Raw genomic sequence first — 20,347 nt, forward strand, 5'->3', positions numbered from 1 at the left:
AAATTCATCAGTAGTTGTTTCAGTGTGGTAGTAGTTTGTGAGTTAGCATACTTAGACAATTCCTCATGAAGTTAAAGGACCCCGTACCCCCAGCCAGCAAAATGAACGTGATATACAAAATACCTGCAAGGACTGCACCAAACATTACATTTGACAAACCGGCAGAAACCAGCCACCAGGTTACACAAACACCAACTAGCCTCCAAAAGACATGGTCAACTATCATTGTCATCCATACACACAGATAAAGAGGGACACCAGTTCAGCTGGGACAATACATCCATCCTAAGACAGGCAACAGAGACATGCATGGGAACTCCGAAAAGCCTGGCATTCAAAACCGGAAGTCCATTAACAAATGTATAGGAGATCAAGATGGCGGCGACTCAGCAAGTCTGAGCCTATAGTGCTCCTTCCAAGACTTGGGCAAAGTGGATCTCCCACCCCCACCACACTCACCAAATTATCTAAAATAGCTCTTATTTAATATAATTAGTTGTTTGGTAGTGTTAGTAATTAAATTTAAATAATCTAATCTCTTAGAAAAATGACTAAAGGGAGGAGAGCCCACAGCTCTCAGAAAGCAGGGACCCCTCCCTACCTTCTCTCTCTCCAGCTGCAGCAGAGGCATCCACAGCTGCCCCGGGGGACTTACCGATGGAAACAAGCCTTGTAGAGATGATTACCAAGCTGGATGCGAAGATCGATGCCTTCATCGAGGAGTCCCAACATCGCTGAGAATCGCTCTCGGCCGCACTGCAGAATGCACGGCCGAGACATTCAGGAACTGGAGCGCCGAGTCGGAGGGGCTGAGTTAAAGGCCGCGACCTCGGAGACCGCAGCTCAATCGGCTGCCGACCAGGTCCAGACTCTCGAACAACGAGTCCGGACCTTAGAGAATTACATCGACGCCCTCGATAATCGAGGTCGTCGAAAAATATTCGTTTGCTGGGCCTTCCCGACCCGAACGGGAAGAGAAAGGCCAGCTCACAGCATTCCTGGAGCAGTGGTTGCCACAATTTTTGATCTGGAGGGTGGATCAGGCCAGGTGTGGGTAGAATGGGCCTACCGGGTTGCAATACGCGGGCCTGGCTCGAACCAGCGCCCACGCCGGGTCCTGTTCCGGCTGCAGAGCTATAGGGAGAGGCAGATACTCCTAGATGCCTCTAGAAATCTTGGAAAAGATCCTAAAGCCATGATCTATAAAGGATCCAAGATCATGTTATTTCAGAACTTCTCCCCGGCTTTGGCCCAAAGGAGGAAGACGTTCGATGAGGTGAAGAAGTGTTTAAGGGACTCAAATATTCAATACACCTTACGCTACCCAGCGACGTTATATTTTAACCACGAAGGATCCAGGTATAATTTTAGATTGCCAGAAAAGGCTAAGGAATTTTTGGACTCTCTTAAATAAATCGTAAAGAGACAATGTATGTTGGCTTGCCTTTTCCCCACTCCGATTTATATCCCCCCGACTTTTTTTCTTTTTCCTATCTTACTGTTTATTATTATCTCGGGGTGGGGGGGAAGAGGGAATTACTTATTTGCTCTCCATTTAACGATTTTCTCCATCCCCCTTAGGGTTTTTTTAAAATTTTATTATTATACGTATGTATGTGTGTATGTATATATATATGTGTATGCATGTATGTGTATATATGTATATATATAAACCGGGGGGTTTAGTTAAGGTTGGTGGGGAGAGGTGGTTACCTTATTCTATTTTAGTTTTGCCTCTAGGAGCGGGGTTATTTTCCCTTGCTATTTTATATTATTATATTTAATTGTAATTTGTTGAAGTTGTAATTCTATAGTTATATATGTTTATACATGGTATTGATACTACCAAATATACTTAGGTGTGGGTGGGGGGTGGGGGGTGGGATGCTCACTGTTAACTCTAGCTCGGTATTATATCTGAATTCTCCTCATCCTATTAAGGAGCGCCTGGGTCAAGGGTGGGGCACTGGTTGGGAGAGGATATGATGGACTGTTGGAAAAGAAGTGATACCCCCTGGGAACAAGGGGGATAATCTCCATTCAAATATGTTTTATAATTTTTTTTATTATTGAGAAATAGTTTCCTTTTTATCATACTGTTATGAGTGTATTAGAGAACCTTTATTTTTGTAAATTCTATATGCTCTTTGCTCGGGATGTTTTAGATAGGGTCTCCCCTCCCGGGGGTCTCGGATTTACCTGGATAATTATGGTTGATCAGTCGGCAAAGTGGTACACCTGGAATGTCAAATAGGAAGAGATTATTTTCTGTTCTCTCTTTGCATATAAGGAAAAATATTTTGGTAAACTGGGTGGTTGAAGGTTCCCCTGGATTTTCAAATTGGCATAGATTAATCATGGAATGTACTCCCCTTGACTTCCTTATAAATATGGTGCACCGAAAGACCGAATTATTTTTTTATAAAATATGGCAGCCCTTTTACATAGATATTTTGGCTATCCTAACAAGGGCTTTTATCTAATTGAGATTACAGATATGGCTGGTCCGGGGCCCCTTGGGAGAGGAATCCCATATGAATACGGGTTTTGTTATATATGATGTTAACACATTCCGAGCAAGTATTTTAATATCCAACTTCTATGTTAATCGTTGGGGGTTTTTAGACCCCCACCTCTATTTGTTTTCTCTCATTTTCTCTTATTTGAAAGATGTAAGTGACTCAATTACACACTCTGGCTAATTGTAGGTTAGATTAGTAGTTAATTGAGTTTTGTTTTTTCTCTTTCAGTATTTTTCTTTTGTCAAATTTTGATGATTGTATATTTAAGATTTACTTCTATATTAATGTTTGTACTTGAGAGTTTTGTTTATTTTTGTAAATTTGTTAAAATGTTAAATTTCTAATAAAAATATCTATAAAAAAAAACAAATGCATAGATTTGACCCTCTTTTACTGATCTCTCATAAACAGAACTGGGAATGATATCACGCACCACAACAAACCAAGACCCATATAGCAAATGGGACAGTACACCAATGCTTCACTGGAGGCTCACTGATGATATTACCGAGCATGATGACGAAACATCTGAAAACAAGCCCACCAGTTCAGCGAGCAAACCAACAGCTTTCAGTCTCATATACTTTCCAAACATACATTACACATAATTCATATTCTGCAGTCCGCTCTGCATCTTTGAAATTTAAGCAATATCCAGATAGCAACATCCAAAAGACTTGAACTACACAAGTACTGCAAACAGAAACCCCACATACAAATGTGAATATATTGAACTCAGATTGGCACATCCACTTAGCACATAGTTACTGGTTTCACTTTCAAGTTCTAAAATGCCATTTTTTCTGATAAATGTGCATTAATTTGTTATTGTCAGAGAATTCCTCCAGTATGAAACAAGCCATTTGGCCCAACAGGTCGACACTGAGTCTCTGAAATCCCACCCAGACTTAGCCCCTCACCACATCCCTATATTTCCCACAGCTAATTCATTGAGCCTGCACACCATGGGCAACTCAGCATGGCCTATCCACCTGACCTGCACATCTTTGGACTGTGGGAGTAACTGGAGCAGCTGGAGAAAACACATGCAGACATGGGGAGTATGTACAAACTTCACACAGAGAGTTGCCAGAGGCTGGAAGGCCTGACAGCAGTAGGGAGCCAGGTTCGATTCCAGCCTGTTTGGAGTTTGCACATTCTCCCTGTGTCCGCATGGGTTTCTTCCAGGTGCTCTGGTTTTCTCCCACAGTCCAGGGGTGTGCTGGTGAGGTGGATGGGCCAGGCTGAGTTGTCCATGGTGTGCAGGCTTGGTGAATTAGCCATGGGAAACACAGGGATAGGTTATGGGGCTAAGTCTGAGTTGGATGCTCTTTCAAGAGTCGGTGTGGACTTGTTGGGCCAAAGGGCCTGTTTCCACACTGTAAGGATTTGATTATTCCAATAGCTGCACAAGTGGGCTTTAACAGAAAATTACATTTTACAGTAAGTGACAAATATTTTCTCATTTTAAATTAAAATTAACAAGTTATAAATTTCTAACATTGAGCACATCAACCGCCATTTGTGCCATGAATTCATTTTATTCCGAATACTATATCCCTTTGAGGAAACAGCCTTTAGGTTTGCCTTTTTACCAGTTTTGGAAAAAGATTGCGGCCATTGATCCTCAACTACTTTTCCTCTAAAGTCATTTCTCAGTCTGCTCCTGGCAGCTCTGCCCCCATTTTTTTGTAATTTCCCTTATTTAAGTTTAGCACAGTTGTTTCTGACCAATGTTTCTCACTGTCAAACTAAATAGCATGTGACACAATTTATAGTCACGGGTTCTGAGGGAATTCTTTACTCTGAGATCATTTAATAAACTTGTCACATTATGAGATTCCAACTAGGTTGACTGCTAGCTATTCCACAATATATTATGGGTGGCACTGTGGCTAGCACTGCTGCCTCACAGGACCAGCGTCCCAGGTTCAATTCCTGCCTTGGGCAACTGTCTGTGTGGAGTTTGCACGTTCTCCCCGTGTCTGCATGGGTTTCCTCCTGGTGTTCTGGTTTCCTCCCACAGTCCAAAGGTGTGCAGGTCAGGTGGATTGGCCATGCTAAATTGCCCATAGTGTTAGATGCATTAGTCAGAGGGAAAATGGGTCTGGGTGGGTTTCTCTTTGGAGGGTCGATGAGGACTGGTTGGGCTGAAAGGCCTGTTGCCACACTCTAGGGAATCTAATCTAATCTATTGTTCTCAGAATAGACTCTGTGAGTTTTTCCTCGTTGTTACCTCTGCCAATTTGATTTTCCTAATTTATATGGAGATTGAAATCACTCTGATTAATGTACTCCCTTTATTATGTCTTGCATTATCACCTGATTTATTTTCAGTCCTACAGAATAGCTGCTGTTAGGGAGCCAATAGTTGCTCCCACAAGTGCCTTCCTCTGCTCGTTTGTACTTACCTCCACCTATATATATTCTAAACCTTCAATCAAAGACAATTTATTGTTATCATACTTATTCCAACTTGTCCTAACAAAGCCACCCAACACGTGTTCCTTTCTCTTGTCCTTTTGAAATGCCACCCTCCCCGAAATATTTAGTTCTCAGCTTTGAGCTCCTCATTACCATTTCTATATAACAGCTACAAGATCATAGAAATCAACCTCTCATTTGTGCCATTAATTCATTTATTTGAGAAAGCAGCCATTAAGTTTGCCTTTTTGCCATTTATTTTTTTTAAATTTTGACCCTATTTGTTACTTTTGTTTGTATCTTCTGTCTCTTGCAATCCCACTCTGGGAACATTATCTAAATAGCTGCCTTGGAATTCTGCCACGTCTTTCTCTTTGTAATATTCTACCAATACCTATCCTCCACCTGGTTATTTTAAAGCCTTCTCTAATACTCTAATTATTCAATTCAGACAGGTCACTAGTCCCAAAACAGTTTAAGTGAAACTCATCCAATCAGAAAAGTTCCATTGTACACCTGTACTGCTATTGCCTCATGAACTGAAACCCATTCCACCCCTGCCAAGCTTTTGAGCCAGACATTTAAAGCCTTGACTTTATTTACCCTATGACAGGATGTCCAAACCTCAGGCAGTAATCTGAAAATTATTAACTTGGAGGCACTGCTTTCGAATTTAGTTCCTAAGTGTTGAAATTCTTTCAGCAGAACCTCCTTTCTAGTCTTATCAATGTCATTGGTATCAATGTCTATAACAACCAGTGGATCCTTTGTCCACCTCAATCAAAGTTCTTCTCCAGTCATCAGGAAATTTCCTTAACCCTGACACTTGACAAGCAACAAGGCCTTTGGAACACATGCTCATCACTACATCAAAAGGGCTTAGACGCCAAATTATACAATTAGACTTTTCCTTACCACTACTCCATTCCTGATTCCTTTAGCCTTTTGAATGGCACCCTGCATCATGGTGAACTGGTCAGTTTGCTCATCCTTCCTGCAATCTCCATCTCATCCATACAGCTTGTAGGAACCTGGTACCTGCTGGACAATTGTGAGGTGAAGACTCTTCACATGTGACTCCCTGCATTCCATATCTACCCCACTTGCAGTCAGCTGCCCTAACCCCACACTGGTCCATAACCACAGACCAAATTTGAATTTAAATTACCCAGAGGTGTGTAGGCTTTCTGAAGTAAAGGGTCTAGCTAACTATCCCCTTCTCTAATGTTGTGCAACGTCTGAAGCTCAAAATCCAGCTTCTCGACACGGATCTAAAGGTCTCAAGTTGCAAACATTTACTAGAAATGTGTTCAGCCTCGATCGATTGGTATTCAGCCCAGCACACATCACCCCTCCTGCCACAACTATCATATTTGATGGAATTGGTAAGTTACTGCTCTTCACACTTTACTGTAAATCTTTCTTTAAAAATAGGGGGGAACTTCAGTGTGAAAAGATTCTGAATAATTACCAAGAGCATTCTATTCTGATGACATATCCGGTATTTGTGTAACTTCCAGCCACAGCCCAGTTCATTTGATTTCCTATGTGACAGCAGCAATGTGCACAGTAATTGGTGAGTATTTCTTCTGATATTCCGTTAGGCATTCATATTTCAAATTAATGTTAAGAGTCAAAATATGCAATGGGTAGCATATTCTGATCAGTAAGTTCAAGAATTGTAGGATAGACAGGTAGGGGGGCTGCAAGAACACAGCAAGCCAGCAGCCGGAGGTGGAGAAGTCGATGTTTCAGATGTAACCCGTCTTAAGGAGGCAAGCATTGAGAATCTTAAATGCGGGGATAGAACAGACAGATCAAATGCCTTGTTCCTGTACTTTTGCTTTTAATGCCATTTTCTATGCATTAATTTGAAAGTTAACATTAAAATGTAATTTTAAGATGGCGGGAAATAATGTTTTACAAGGAGTAAGTACTGTTTCTGTACTCTCATAGCTATGAAACTGATGAAAGAATTTACTCCAATAACAACAATTCTGGCTGAAATCAATTGCCCAGCAGAGTCAAAAGTCCCTTTCCCCTCCAAAGGTCCCCTTCTCCTCCAAAGGTGTCACTCCTCATGGCATTGCTCTACGCTAACAGTCACACTGTAGTTCCCTCCTCTGCCCCGACAGATACAGAGGGGCAGGGAACGTTAGCCAGAAGCAAAGCTACTTCAAATGCCCCTATAATCGGTAATACAGAAGGAAAAACTTTGGGATATGGACAGGAGGCATGAAATGATGAGGAGGAAACAAAGGGAACTCAGGATGTTAGCTCATTTCTTTGTTCTCTTTACTGAGCCAGTCAGAGAGTATTAAGCACTCGCCAGTTTCATGCTGTCCTATACTTTTGCACTTATCATTCCAACTTTATTTGGTATGGTAAAGGAGAATATTGCGTAACTAGTTGTATAGTCTCATTATGCTACACTGGTCACAACATTTGTGTGAAAAGAAATGCAAACAAGTGTGGAAGATTGAAAGTTTGTAGCACTGGATGTTGCAGTAACAGTTGCTCAATGATGTTATGTCCAATTTACACAATCAATAATCATGGCAGTGCAGCCTCTTTAGATCACAAGACATTATATTGGCAGTTGATCTGTCTGCTTTATCTGACGGTCTGTGCATCCCATAGCCCTGATGTTTATAGGCAACAGGAGCTGAGATGGATCTGGCAGCCATGTTGGTTCATTGTCCCTTCCCACGACAACACAGATTGGGGCATCTTAACAATGACACAGTTGGAAAAGGACAGGAACATAGGTGGATAGGCAATTTCCATGATTAAAAATCCAATTACAGACGATGTGTCAATATAGGTTGACCCCACCCCATTTCTCCTTTATGATCGAGGCACCAGGAATAAAGGGAGGTAACCTCCCAGTGATAATCCAGGGATTAAGGATTTTTGAGGTAAAGCGAGTCACCACTAGGGATGTCAGAGCTAGCAACCCAACTTCCTCCAGCGCAGAATCCCCTCTAACAATCGCCCACCACCCCCAACCCCATTGCCTTGAAGAGGAACAGGCTGCTGTACCTCTGGTCAGTAACCAAAGCTTCCCCAACTGCACACGGGGACAACTTGGAGGGGTCTTGTCATGAATTGCAACCCCTTTGTCCAAAAATCAGGGTAACCTTAATTTTCCATCCAATATTTGAAACATTCTAGAGTTCACTTGTACTGATTAAAACTTATATTTTAAAAGCAACATTTAATAAATAATGCCACTCCCTGGCTCTTCCCTCATAGCTCTACTAATTGTTAATCTTTGAATTTTTAATGAAAGGTGATATACAGAATGTCATATAGAGCAGACAGGACATAAGATAGAGAGAAGCTGTTCCTGTGCATACAAGGAGTGAGACGGCATCGATCTACAGTGCTGCGCAAACAATTTCAGAAAAATCTTTGTCACATAGTTTGTAGTTAGGGTATGAAATGCACTGTCTGGAAGTGTGGTGGAGGCAGGTTCAATTGCAGCATTCAAGGGGTGATTATTTGGATTGTGAAGCTGCGCAGGAATATGGTGAAAGGGAAGGAAATTGGCATTAAGTAATAGAACTGGAGCAGGCACAATGGGCCAAGTCACTTCCTTCTGTGCTGTAACACTTCAGTGAGACTGTATCTCCACTGAGAATGGAGATGTTTCTTCTGCTTGACTAGAGTCAGTTACCTCAATGTGGGGAGCACTCCTGGGTCAAATACTCCCCAGAAGCTGCTTTAGCCTTCACCTCACTCAGGATCAGAGGATACATTATGGGCACTACTGCTGCATTTGCTTGGTGTTTGCCACTTTTCCATAACTCAGCCATTTTATCTTCATTGTGCTAGATACCTCCATCTATGGTGATATCACAAAGGTTGATACAACTGGTGCTTCTGATAAAACAGCAAAACAGGACAAGCTGAGTGTAACAGGTGAGGAATCAACATAACTTAACATTTCCATGATTGGTATGCATCTGCAATGTATAGGGATACTTTGAAAGTGAATTCCCATTCACAGTTGTTTTATCAAGTTTTACTCATTCTGCAATTTGCATTCAAAATTGAGACCTTTATTGGAAAATTATGTTGGTCCTATCAGGAATTCTTTTGAACATAGTTTTAATGAGATGATGCTTGGGCTCACAATCTGACCTTTATCCCTTACCCACAGCACTATCCTTTACATGGTGGCATGGTGGCTCAGTGGTTAGCACTGTTGCCTCACTGCACCAGGAGGGTTGGACCAAAGTGTCTGTTTCCATGTTGTACATCTCTATGACTCTCTGAAATCCATGAACAAATTTATAAGAAGCCAGAGAACTGGACAAAAAGAGTACAATTTCCAATCATTTATTTGGGATGGTGGGGTCAGTTTTAATTGTCACGTTGAAAGCATGTATTTTCTGAATATTGAAGCAAACTTAAAGTGCAGGCTTAGCTGCCCGAATGGAAAGGCTGGGACACGGGCTGTTCCAAAATAGTTTCATGAAACAATTGGCTGTTAAAGTGATACCCGAGTTTTGGTTACTGTTTTGACAATGATTCAAATTTAGCCAATGACTTCAAATTATGCCCAGGATACTAAAACTCAATTGAGTTTGAATTTATTATTTTAATGACATTGGATCAATGAGAAGGAATGATGTTGGGGGTATAAAAAACACAGGCCTTTTGAAAATTGAGCAACTGCCACGAACAGCAGAGCAACTACTACAGAGCCGGAGACCTAACTGCCCATCTAAAATCATGCTCTCAAAGAAATTAGGAGACACACTATATCAAAAGGAACCTTTTCTTGTAACTCATACTCACAGCAAACAGAAAGTGAAACACCTAGGGAGATCAGCACATGGAAGACTGAAGACATCAGAGAACCCAGAGACTCTGTGGACATGAAATTAAGTTAATGTAACATCTAATAGTTGTCTTATTGGAACAGAATGTTAATAGGTTGTGTTCAGTTAGGCAAAACAATGTTCAGTTTTTAATAGTGCTGTTTATTTCAGAACTGCAAGGTGGTTCAGTGGTTAGCACTGCAACCTCACAGAGCCAGAGAGCAATGTTCAATTCCACTCTGTCTGTGTGGAGTTCACACATTTTCTGTGTGTCTGCATGGGATTCCTCTGGGTAGTCCAGTTTCCTTCATAGAGTCATAGAGTCAAAGAGATGTACAGCACGGAAACAGACCCTTCAGTCCATCCTGTCCATGCCGACCAGATATCCCAACCCAATCTAGTCCCACCTGCCAGCACACAGCCCATATCCCTCCAAACGCTTCCTATTCATATACCCATCCAGATGCCTCTTAAATGTTGCAATTGTACCAGCCTCCACCACTTCCTCTGGCAGCTCATTCTATTCACGTAGCACCCTCCGCATGAAAAAGTTGCCCCTTAGGTCTCTTTTATATCTTTCCCCTCACACCCTAAATCCATGCCCTCTAGTTCTGCACTACCCGACCCCAGGGAAAATACTTTGCCTATTTACCCTATTCATGCCCCACATAATTTTGTAAACCTCCGTAAGGTCACCCCTCAGTCTCCGACGCTCCAATGAAAGCAGCCCAGTCTGTTCAGCATCTCCCTATAGCTCAAATCCTCCAAAGTCCAAAGATGTGCAGATTAGGGTGGATTGACCATGCTAAATTGACAATAGTGTTAAGTGCATTAGTCAGAGAGAAATGGGTCTGGGTAGGTTAGTTTTCAGAGGGTCGGTGTGCACTTGTTGGGCCAAATGGCCTGTTTCCATACTGTAGGGAATCTAATCTTCCATTCGGAAAATAAGTTATCTTTCTTTACATATTGGAAATTAGGAGGTATCTTTCACTCCTTCACACTGTTAACGGATTACGAGGTGAGGCAAATTTTTCTGGACGTTTAGTTTTAATTAACAGAGAGGTTCTATTTCTCTGTCTGGTGGTTACAGCACACAACACACATGTTAATGCCAAGTGCAGTGCATTAGATTTTTATTTGAATTTCTTTTTCAGGTGTTGCTGCCTCTCATAAGATGATGAGCATGGATTTGAACAGAGTGAACAAGTACAAGACTTTGATTGATAAAGTTGCCTGTGCCAAGCAGATCGATCCAGCCATAATTGGTGCTATCATCTCCCGGGAATCCCGTGGTGGCAATGCCTTAGTAAATGGATGGGGAGACAACGAAAATGGTTTTGGTCTCATGCAGGTAGGCAGCAAGTCACTTTACGAAACCCTGCAAGCAGATCTACATAAATACACAGATATTAGGAACAGAGTTAGGCTATTCAGCCTTTCTGTACCATGGTTGATCGGATTGTGACCTCCAACTCCATATTCCTCCTTCAATAACCAGTGACTCCCTGATCATTACAAACCCAGCTATGAGTGCACCCAGCAGGTCAGACAGCATCTGAGGAGCAGGAATGTCAATACTTCATCAGGAATCCTTCAGCTGGCTTCCAGCATCTGCAGTCTTTACTGTTTCCTCCTCAAACCCAGCTGCGAGCTAGGTTCGATGGTAGATTTTCTGTTTCTGCTCAACCATGGAGGGGGAAAAATTGGTGTGAAAGCAGTGATTGGGTATGACAATGATGCAGTGCCCTTCCACACACCAAAGACAAAACATGCAAGTTGTTCCTTGATTCTGGGGCATTCATGAGGCTAAGGTATGGAGTTACACAGAGGAAAGTGTTTCATTGATGTGAAAAGAGTAAGAAATAGTTTATTTCTTTTCAAAGTGGATATTCTAGAGGAATGAGTAGATCATTAAATACCATGCCCTAATTACAATTATACAAGGCATCAGCCCACAGATCAGGATCATTCTTGGGTTGAAGTCATTTGAAAATATAAGCATAGATTCATATATTGATTCTTGCATATTACAATCCAGCTAGCTGTACCCTCATATTGGAAACGCAGATGCATTTAAATATACAACGTGCAAAAGGGCTTTTAAGTTGCAAGATATCAGAAAAACTAAGCAGGATTCCTTCTTGATTTTCTCATTATCTCTTAATTCACTTCATAGGTCATGGCTCATTTTAGTTTCACCCTGAGAGGTGAGCAGAGGCATATTGGTAAAATGCTGAAAAAGATCCTTCTTGCATTGTTACCAGCAGGCGAGTAGGTTTAGAGTTACTGTTTTCAATGGCATTTTATTTCTAGTCATTCATTCCTGGTGTCAGCACTGAAGAAGGAATGATGAAAAGGTGCATTCCTCGGACTGTGGTTGCACCCACAATACTATTAGCAAGGGAGAGCCAAGATTTTCACACTGCAACTGTTAAGGAATGGTAATATAATTCTAAGTCAGAAAGATCTGTGACTTTGAAGGGGAACATGCTGGTGCTTGTATCACTTGTATCTGTCCTTGTCTTTCTAGATGGTAAAGATATATTGTTGAAGAAGACTTATTGAGTTATTGATATGTGTCATCAATGGCACACGAATAGTGAAGGAAGTATATTTTAAGTTGATGTTAGAGATAAATATTAATGGATTCATTTTTGCAGACAAACTAGACCAAGCACCCCTTTAGAAATGGTCCCATGTCTCTTTTGGGAAACATCATGTAACTCTTGAGAGAGAGAAATTGCTCTTTTGGGAGAGTTGAAGGTAACATTGATAGGAATAAAAGGGAAATAAACGCATTGAATTTGTCAAGTAGAGTGGAGCTGTTAAAGGAAGTCAGGAGGCGAGCTAGAGAAGAAGCGTTGTTGAGTGTGTGGAACCTTCTCGGGATAAAGAACAGCAGAGGTCTTTTGCAGGTTTGGGACAGTATGACCCTGAGCTGGGGTAGGGCTGATTGCAGGGAGAGTAGGTGGCAACGCAAGTCTGAGAATTTGGAACAGAGGATCTGAAAAAATGTTGTCAATGTGTCAGGACATTTAAATCTTTGCTATTTAAATTTTTGAAAAAGGCAACTCCATAGCATTAAAAAGAACAATGCTTGCCATTTCATTCTGCCTGTTGACATAAGCCTGGGGATTATCATTGCAGGATTAAAGCTGCATTTTGTAACCTATCATTATCTCAGTGGGATCTTTGTCAGTTCAGAGTTTGATTGACAGCTCCAAGGGATTGTTAATTCTCCAAAGTGGGACTATGAGTACAGATGCATTTTCTTACAAGGATTTAAAGATTATTGCAATAAATTGATTTTTTTAATCAATCGAAGTACTCTTTCAAATGTTGTGGATTCTTCAGTTAGAATTTTAGAATTTAATTTAATTCCATCTCAGATCCTGAGATGTAACCACTTCGCCTCTGTTTTGGAGCCAGGGAGGTAGTGACACCAGTTTAAAAAACTGATCAACACACAGCAAAATCATAAACCATCAGGCAAAGGTCAGTCCTTCAGTGACAGCCTGCATGACAGAAATATCAACGACATGAGTAAGCCATTCAATCTAGTCAGTTTTCCACATTCAATGAGATTGTGACAGATCTATATCTCAGCATTATCTCTGTATCACTTACATAACAGAATTCCATCAATCCAGTCTTGAAAGTTCCAATTGTCCTGCAACATTTAGGGAAGGCCTTGCCCTTCAGCATTGTTACTGCACTTCTGAGGCAGAAACAAATAATTTTCTGGGGCCTTGTCATGACACATGGTGGAATCTCAATTCAATAACAAATCTGGAATTAAGGTGTTAATGATGGACATGAAACTGTTGTTTTTTTTCTCTTCAATCATTCACAGGATGAGGGCATTGACAGCTACTTATTGCCCAGAGGACAGTTGAGAACTAACCACCTTGCTGTGGGTCTGTAGTCACATGTAGGCCATTCCAAACTTCCAGCTCAGCACTGTCCCCATGACTTGTTCTACCTGCCTATCTTCCTTTCCACCTATTCACTCCCCCTTCCCCCCCACACCTCGACCTATCACCTTCATCCCCTCCCCCACTCACTATTGTACTCTATGCTACTTTCTCCCCACACCCACACGCCTATCATTTATCTCTCAGCAACTCCCAGGTAAGGATGATAGTTTCCTTCCTTAAAGGAAACTAGTGAACCAGATGAGGTTTTCCAACAACCAATTCACAGTTATCATTAGACTTTTAATTCCAGATTTTTTTTTATAAAGTGAATTCAAATTCCACCATCTGCTATGGTAGGATTTAAATCCTGGTCCCTAGAGCATTGAGTCTCTGGATGAGTAATCCAGTGATAATATCATTAGGCCATCACCTCCTGATGTTGTTGAATGTCAATAAAAAAAACCCATCTGATTCACGAGTGTCCTTTCGGGTAGGAAAATGTATGTCGAACTTACAAGAAACTCCAGATCTGAGCAATGACTCTCAATTGCCCTTGGAAATGGCCTGGTGCAGACTCTGTTTAAAATCAACAAATATTGACCATGTCAGTGACATCCACATCTCATGCAAGAATACAATGAAATCCAGAATACAACATTGAAATCATCCTGATATTTATGTTTGAATATATTCTCATTGCTCTAAGATCTCTGTGCATGGAAAAGAAATGTAATGTTTATTTCAGGTTGACAAAAGGTGGCACAGAATAGTTGGAGAGTGGGACAGCGTGGAGCACCTACAACAGGCTACTGAGATACTGATAGACATGATTAAATCAATAGCAGCAAAGTTCCCAACTTGGACCAAAGAACAGCAGCTCAAAGGTTTGAGACTTTTCGTTTACATATAGTCCGATAGCAAGGAATTTATCAATAAGAATTCATTCCAACATTAAAGATGTATGTACTGCTTAAGGTCATAAGTAAGCCATTCATCTCCCCAAGTCTGCCCCACCATTTTGATCTGCCTTATGTCTCAAATGCTGTTATGTATCAACTCCCTCCTATATTTTCAATAGTCTAGCTTTAACATACCCCTGGGGTAGAGAATTTCAGACATTCACACTCTCTGGCGGAAAGGAATTCCTTCGCTTCTCAGTTTTAATGCGTGTTCTGCTGTTCTGTAACTATGTCACCTAGTTTGTGATTCACTAACTAGCAGAAACATCTTCATGACATCCAGCCTATCAGGGCCCCTCCGAATTTGAAATCTGTCTATAAAATTACTCGTTATTCTTCTAAATACCAATGAACAGAGGCCTCATCTGCTTGGCTGTTCTTGCAATATCAATTATTCATACCAAGAATCAACTAATTGAGGCGCTGTTGCATTATCTCCTTTGCGTAAAAACGGGTGACCAAAACTGAACACAGTAGTACAGGTGTGGCCAGAACAAAGAGCCTGTATTGTTGTAGTAAAACTTACCATTAAACTCCAACCACCAAGAAACAAAGGTCAAAATTCCATTTGCCTTCTTAACTACTTGTTGAATCTGCACGCAACTATTTGTATTTCATGCACAGGGAAAATCAGATCCCTCTGAGCTGAACTTTCTTTAGTGATACTGTGCTTTGTTATTCTTCCTTCACAGTGCATGACCTCACACCTCCCCACATTCAATACCATCTTTATAGACATTCACTCAACCCATTCAAATCTCCTTGCAGACAACTCACATTTTCATCATGCCCTCCTTGTATTATCAGTCAACATGGATTTATGACAGTCTGTGTCCTCTTCCACATTAGCATACAGACAGTAAATAATTGAGGCCTAAGGACTGATCCTCGTGACACTCCAAGTGTTACATCTTTCCAACCTGAAAAAGACCCATTAATCTCAACTCTCTTTTTTCCTTCGTGTTACCCAATGCTTAATCCATTACCCCAATTTTGTGAGCTTCTACCTTTGCAATAAACTTTTATGTGACATCTTCAAAAATGCCTTCTGGAAATCCAAATGCATCACATTGAGCGATTCACCTTGATCAACTCCTCAAAGAGCCCAAAGATAGTTGTCAAATATGATTTTCTTTTAACAGAACTATGGTGACTCTGGTTGCATTATGCTTTTCTCAATGCCATACTATTTCTTCCTTAATAATGGATTGTAACATTGTCCCAATGACAGATATTGTTTGGGTAGCCTATTGTTTCCTGCTTTCTATTTCCCTCCCTTCTTGAACAGAGGTGTTACATTAACAGTTTGTCAGTCTGCTAAAGTCCTCCCAAAAACCAGTGAGTTCTGAAATCTTCCTTCCACTATCTCTACCGGCACTTCCTTTGAAACTCTTAGAAGCGGGCTTCAAGTCTTCGTGACTTGTCCACCTTTAGTACCATTAATTCATCAAATACTTCTTCTTACATGATAAAGACTGTTATAAAACCTTTTGTAATATTGGCGTTTTGCTTGTGTGTTACTTTGGGATATTTGTAATATCTGCTATTGGGAAAACCAATCTGAAATCTTGGTCTTAATTACTTTCCATTTCCCTGTTATTAACCCCAAATTGCATCTTGCAAATCCCACACTTACTTTAGCTAATCTCTTTCTTTGTATATACCTGGAGAAGCTCTTACTACTTGCTGTTATTTTATTAACAGTTTACCTTCGTAATGAATTCTCCCCTGCTTTTCAGTCATCTACCGCTGTTTTCTCAAAGAAGAAGCCCAATCCTTCAGCCTACCGCAATTCGTTGCCATGTTGCATGTCTTTGATTGGCTGCTCTCCTGGACTGGCTTTGTTAATCACGAGTAGTTCTTCCTTCTCATTAAGTCCTTCTTTTTGACCAGGATAAATTTTTGTTCAGCATAATGAAATAACTGTTTAAATATCTGCCATTGCTCATCCATTGATTTCCCTCTTATTTAGCAACCCACTTTAGATAACTCTTTCTTCATAACTTTTTGATTGTGTTTATTTAAATTGAGAACACTGTATTGAGACCTAAGTTGCTCACCTTCAAGGTGAATTTGTAGTTTTGCCTTGTACTGTTTGCTATTCTTTAGATTATTCTTAACCTTTAATTAAAGCTACCTCATTAAACATTATTAGATCTAAAATAGAGTCATACAGTCATACAGCAGTTGTGCAATGTATTGGTTTAAGAAATGATCCTTGATCTCAACAAACTTGCTTCAGTGTTACCCTTATTCATCTGATTTATCTAGACAAGATGCAGATTTAAATTGACCATGATAATTGTAGTATCTTTCCTCTATATATATATATATAAACAGTCATCGAGAGGTACAGACTCTTCAGTCCAGCTCATCTATGCCAACTGGATGTCCTACATTAATTTAATCCCATTTTGCAGTTTTTGGCCCATATCTCTCCAAACCCTTCCTATTCATATACCCATCCAGATGCCTTCAAGTGCTGTAATTGTACCAGCCTGCACCACTTCCTGCAGCAGTTCATTCCATACATGGTATCACCTTGTGTGTGAAATTTATTTTTCCCTGAGGTCCCTTTTAAATCTTTCCCCTCTTATTTTAACCAATGCCCTCTTTTGTTGGACTCCCCACCCTCTTAAAAAGACCTTGACTATTTACTCTATCTGTGTCCCTCATGATTTTATAAACTTCTATAAGGTCAACCCTCAGCCTCTGACCCTCCAGAGAAAATAGCCCCAGCCTATACTCCCTATCACTCAAACCTTCCAACCCTGATGAGTTTAATTTTGCTTGATAATATCTCCCACAAAGCACTACAAGACATTTCACTATAATGCTATTGAATGCATGTTGTTATTGCAGTAAATGCATGTTCTTGTCCCTATATTACAGGTGGGATTTCAGCATATAATGCTGGGACAAGAAATGTTCACACTTATGAAAGAATGGATATTGGTACCACTGGAGATGATTATGCTAATGATGTGACTGCAAGAGCCCAATGGCTGAAGAGTAATGGATATTAATTCATCAACATTTTTCTTTCCATTGATACTGGTCTATCTCTGGCAATAATTCCCTTAACATTGCAGTCTATAAAACATCAGAATACTTTTTAATCCTCATACAGTATTATTAAGTAAAGTCAATTAAACTTGGATCTCAAAGAGATGTAATCACCTAAAATGCATTGGTAATAAATATAGACATCAAACATAAAAAGTACACTTGTAATTTTCATTAGTGATGTCCATGCAAATTGGGCTGAAAGGAGTAGGGATTATTTAAAAGCAAGAGATTATGTCAAAACCACTTAGATTCGCACTTTCTACTATTTGTTAAGTTAGCTCAAGGTTGAATTTGCCCAGATACATCTAGACTTCATGTCAATCTGGGCCAAGCCAATTGGTGAGACAGAAAATCGAGAGATGCTCCATTATGCATCGAGTTTATGGATAACTCAATCGTACAGGTCAAAGAACTAAGAGCAATACGGCACAGGAACAGGCCCTTCAGCCCTCCAAGCCTGTGCTGACACATTTTGTCCTTTCATACTATAACTGTTTTCATTTACAGGATCCCATTTCCCTCTATTCCCTTCCTATTCATGTATTCATCCAGGTGCTTCTGGAATGCTGCTGTTGTGTCTGCTTCCACCACCTCCTCTGACAGTGCATTCTAGGCACTCACCACTCTGTGTGTGAAAAATGTGCCTTGCACATCTCTTTGAAGCTCCTTTCTCCCATACCTTGAACCTATTTCCCCTAGTAATTGACACCTCCACCCTGGGAAAATGCCTCATTCTTTCCATTCTATCCATGCCATTTACAATCTTACAAACTTCTATCAGCTCACCCCTCAACTTGCTGCATTCCAGTGAAAACAAACCCAGTCTATCCAATCTTTCCTCATAGCTAAAATCCCCATACCAAAGCGTCCATGTTCTTCTGGTACTGTTGTAACCAGAACTGTATGCAATATTCCAAGTGTGGCTTAACTAAAGTTCTATAAAACCGCAGAATAACTTGCCTATCCTTATACTCCCAATGAAGGGAAACATGCCATAGGCCTTGTTTACTATCTTATCTATCTGCACTGCTGACTTCAGTGATCTGTAGACCTGCACACTGAGATCCCTCTGACATATGGATGGCAAACTGTGGTGTTCTGCAAGGATCAGTGTTGAGACCACAATCTTTCACTCTATCCACTAATGATCTAGATGAAGGGACTGGGATCGGTGCTGGGCCCTCTATTTTTCGTCATTTACATAAATGATTAGGATGCGAGCATAAGAGGTACAGTTAGTAAGTTTGCAGATGACACCAAAATTGGAGGTGTAGTGAAAATCGAAGAGGGTTACCTTAGATTACTACAGGGGTCTGGACCAGATGGGCCAATGGGCTGAGAAGTAGCAGATAGAGTTTAATTCAGATAAATGCAAGGTGCTGTGTTTTGGGAAAGCAAATCTTAGCAGGACTTATACACTTAATGGTAAGGTCCTAGGGATTGTTGCTGAACAAAGGGACCTTGGAATGCAGGTTCATAGCTCCTTGAAAGTGGAGTCACAGGTGGATAGGATAGTGAAGAAGGCGTTTGGTATGCTTTCCTTTATTGTTCAGAGTGTTGAGTACAGGTGTTGGGAGGTCATGTTGTGGCTGTACAGGACATTGGTTTGGCCACTGTTGGAGTATTGCATGCAATTCTGGTCTCCTTCCTGTTGGAAAGATGTTGTGAAACTTGAGGATTCAAAAAAGATTGACAAGGACGTTGCCAGGGTTGGAGGATTTGAGCTATAGGGAAAGGCTGAACAGGTTGGGGCTATTTTCCCTGGAGCATCGGAGGCTGAGGGGTGACCTTATAGAGGTTTACAAAATTATGAGGGGCATGGATAGGATAAACAGACAAAGTCTTTTCCCTGGGTTGGGGGAGTCCAGAACTAGAGAGCATAGGTTTGGGGTGAGAGGTGAAAGATATAAACGAGACCTACGGGGCAACTTTTTCACACAGAGGGTGGTACATGTAGGAAAGAGCTGCCAGAGGATGTGGTGGAGGCTGGTACAATTGCAACATTTAAAAAATATCTGGATGAGTATATGAACAGGAAGGGGTTGGAGCGATATGGGCTGGATGCTGGCAGGTGGGATTAGTTTGGGTTCGGATACCTGGTCGGCATGGACGGGTTGGACCGAAGGGTCTGTTTCCATGCTGTACATCTCTATGATTCTATGACTCTATGACTGAGGGCATTCTAGGTAATTTTGTAGGCAATACAAAGATAGGTAGAGGGACAGGTAATATTGAGGAGATGGGGAGGCTGCTGAAGGATTTGGACAGGTTAGGAGAGTGGGCAAAGAAATGGTAGATGGAGTACAACACGGGAAAGTGTGAGGCCGTGTACTTTGATAAGAAGAGTAGGAGCATGGGCTATTTTCAAATGGGGGAAGAAATTCAGACATCTGAAGTGCAAAGAAACTTGGGAGTTCTAGTCCAGGAGAAAGTGAGGACTGCAGATGCTGGAGATCAGAGCTGAAAATGTGTTGCTGGAAAAGCGCAGCAGGTCAGGCAGCATTCAAGGAGAAGAGAGTCAATGTTTCAGTCATGAGCCCTTCTTCAGGAATGAGGAAAGTGTGTCCAGCAGGCTAAGATAAAAGGTAGGGAGGAGGGACTTGGGGGAGGGGCGTTGGAAATTCGAT

At 41.1% G+C, this 20,347-nt stretch overlaps 1 protein-coding gene across 1 annotated transcript; it reads left to right on the forward strand.

Annotated features, from left to right (window-relative positions):
• Positions 1-6,465: 6,465 nt before the first annotated feature.
• Positions 6,466-17,873, forward strand: LOC132820095 (lysozyme g-like). The gene is made up of 5 exons (XM_060832014.1): positions 6,466-6,522; positions 8,784-8,870; positions 10,930-11,126; positions 14,438-14,576; positions 17,544-17,873. Exons 1-5 carry the CDS (start codon positions 6,507-6,509, stop codon positions 17,675-17,677), a joined length of 573 nt encoding a protein of 190 aa, XP_060687997.1. The 5' UTR covers positions 6,466-6,506; the 3' UTR covers positions 17,678-17,873.
• Positions 17,874-20,347: the final 2,474 nt, after the last annotated feature.

Source organism: Hemiscyllium ocellatum, chromosome 11, assembly GCF_020745735.1.
Source record: "Hemiscyllium ocellatum isolate sHemOce1 chromosome 11, sHemOce1.pat.X.cur, whole genome shotgun sequence".
Classification (NCBI taxonomy): Eukaryota; Metazoa; Chordata; class Chondrichthyes; order Orectolobiformes; family Hemiscylliidae; genus Hemiscyllium; species Hemiscyllium ocellatum.

Bases quoted from the DNA above. Each gene is read 5' to 3' on its own strand.
- LOC132820095 (XM_060832014.1), top strand. The intron at 8,871-10,929 runs GTGAGGAATCAA...TTTCTTTTTCAG, and splicing joins GGACAAGCTGAGTGTAACAG to GTGTTGCTGCCTCTCATAAG. The intron at 14,577-17,543 runs GTTTGAGACTTT...CCTATATTACAG, and splicing joins CAAAGAACAGCAGCTCAAAG to GTGGGATTTCAGCATATAAT.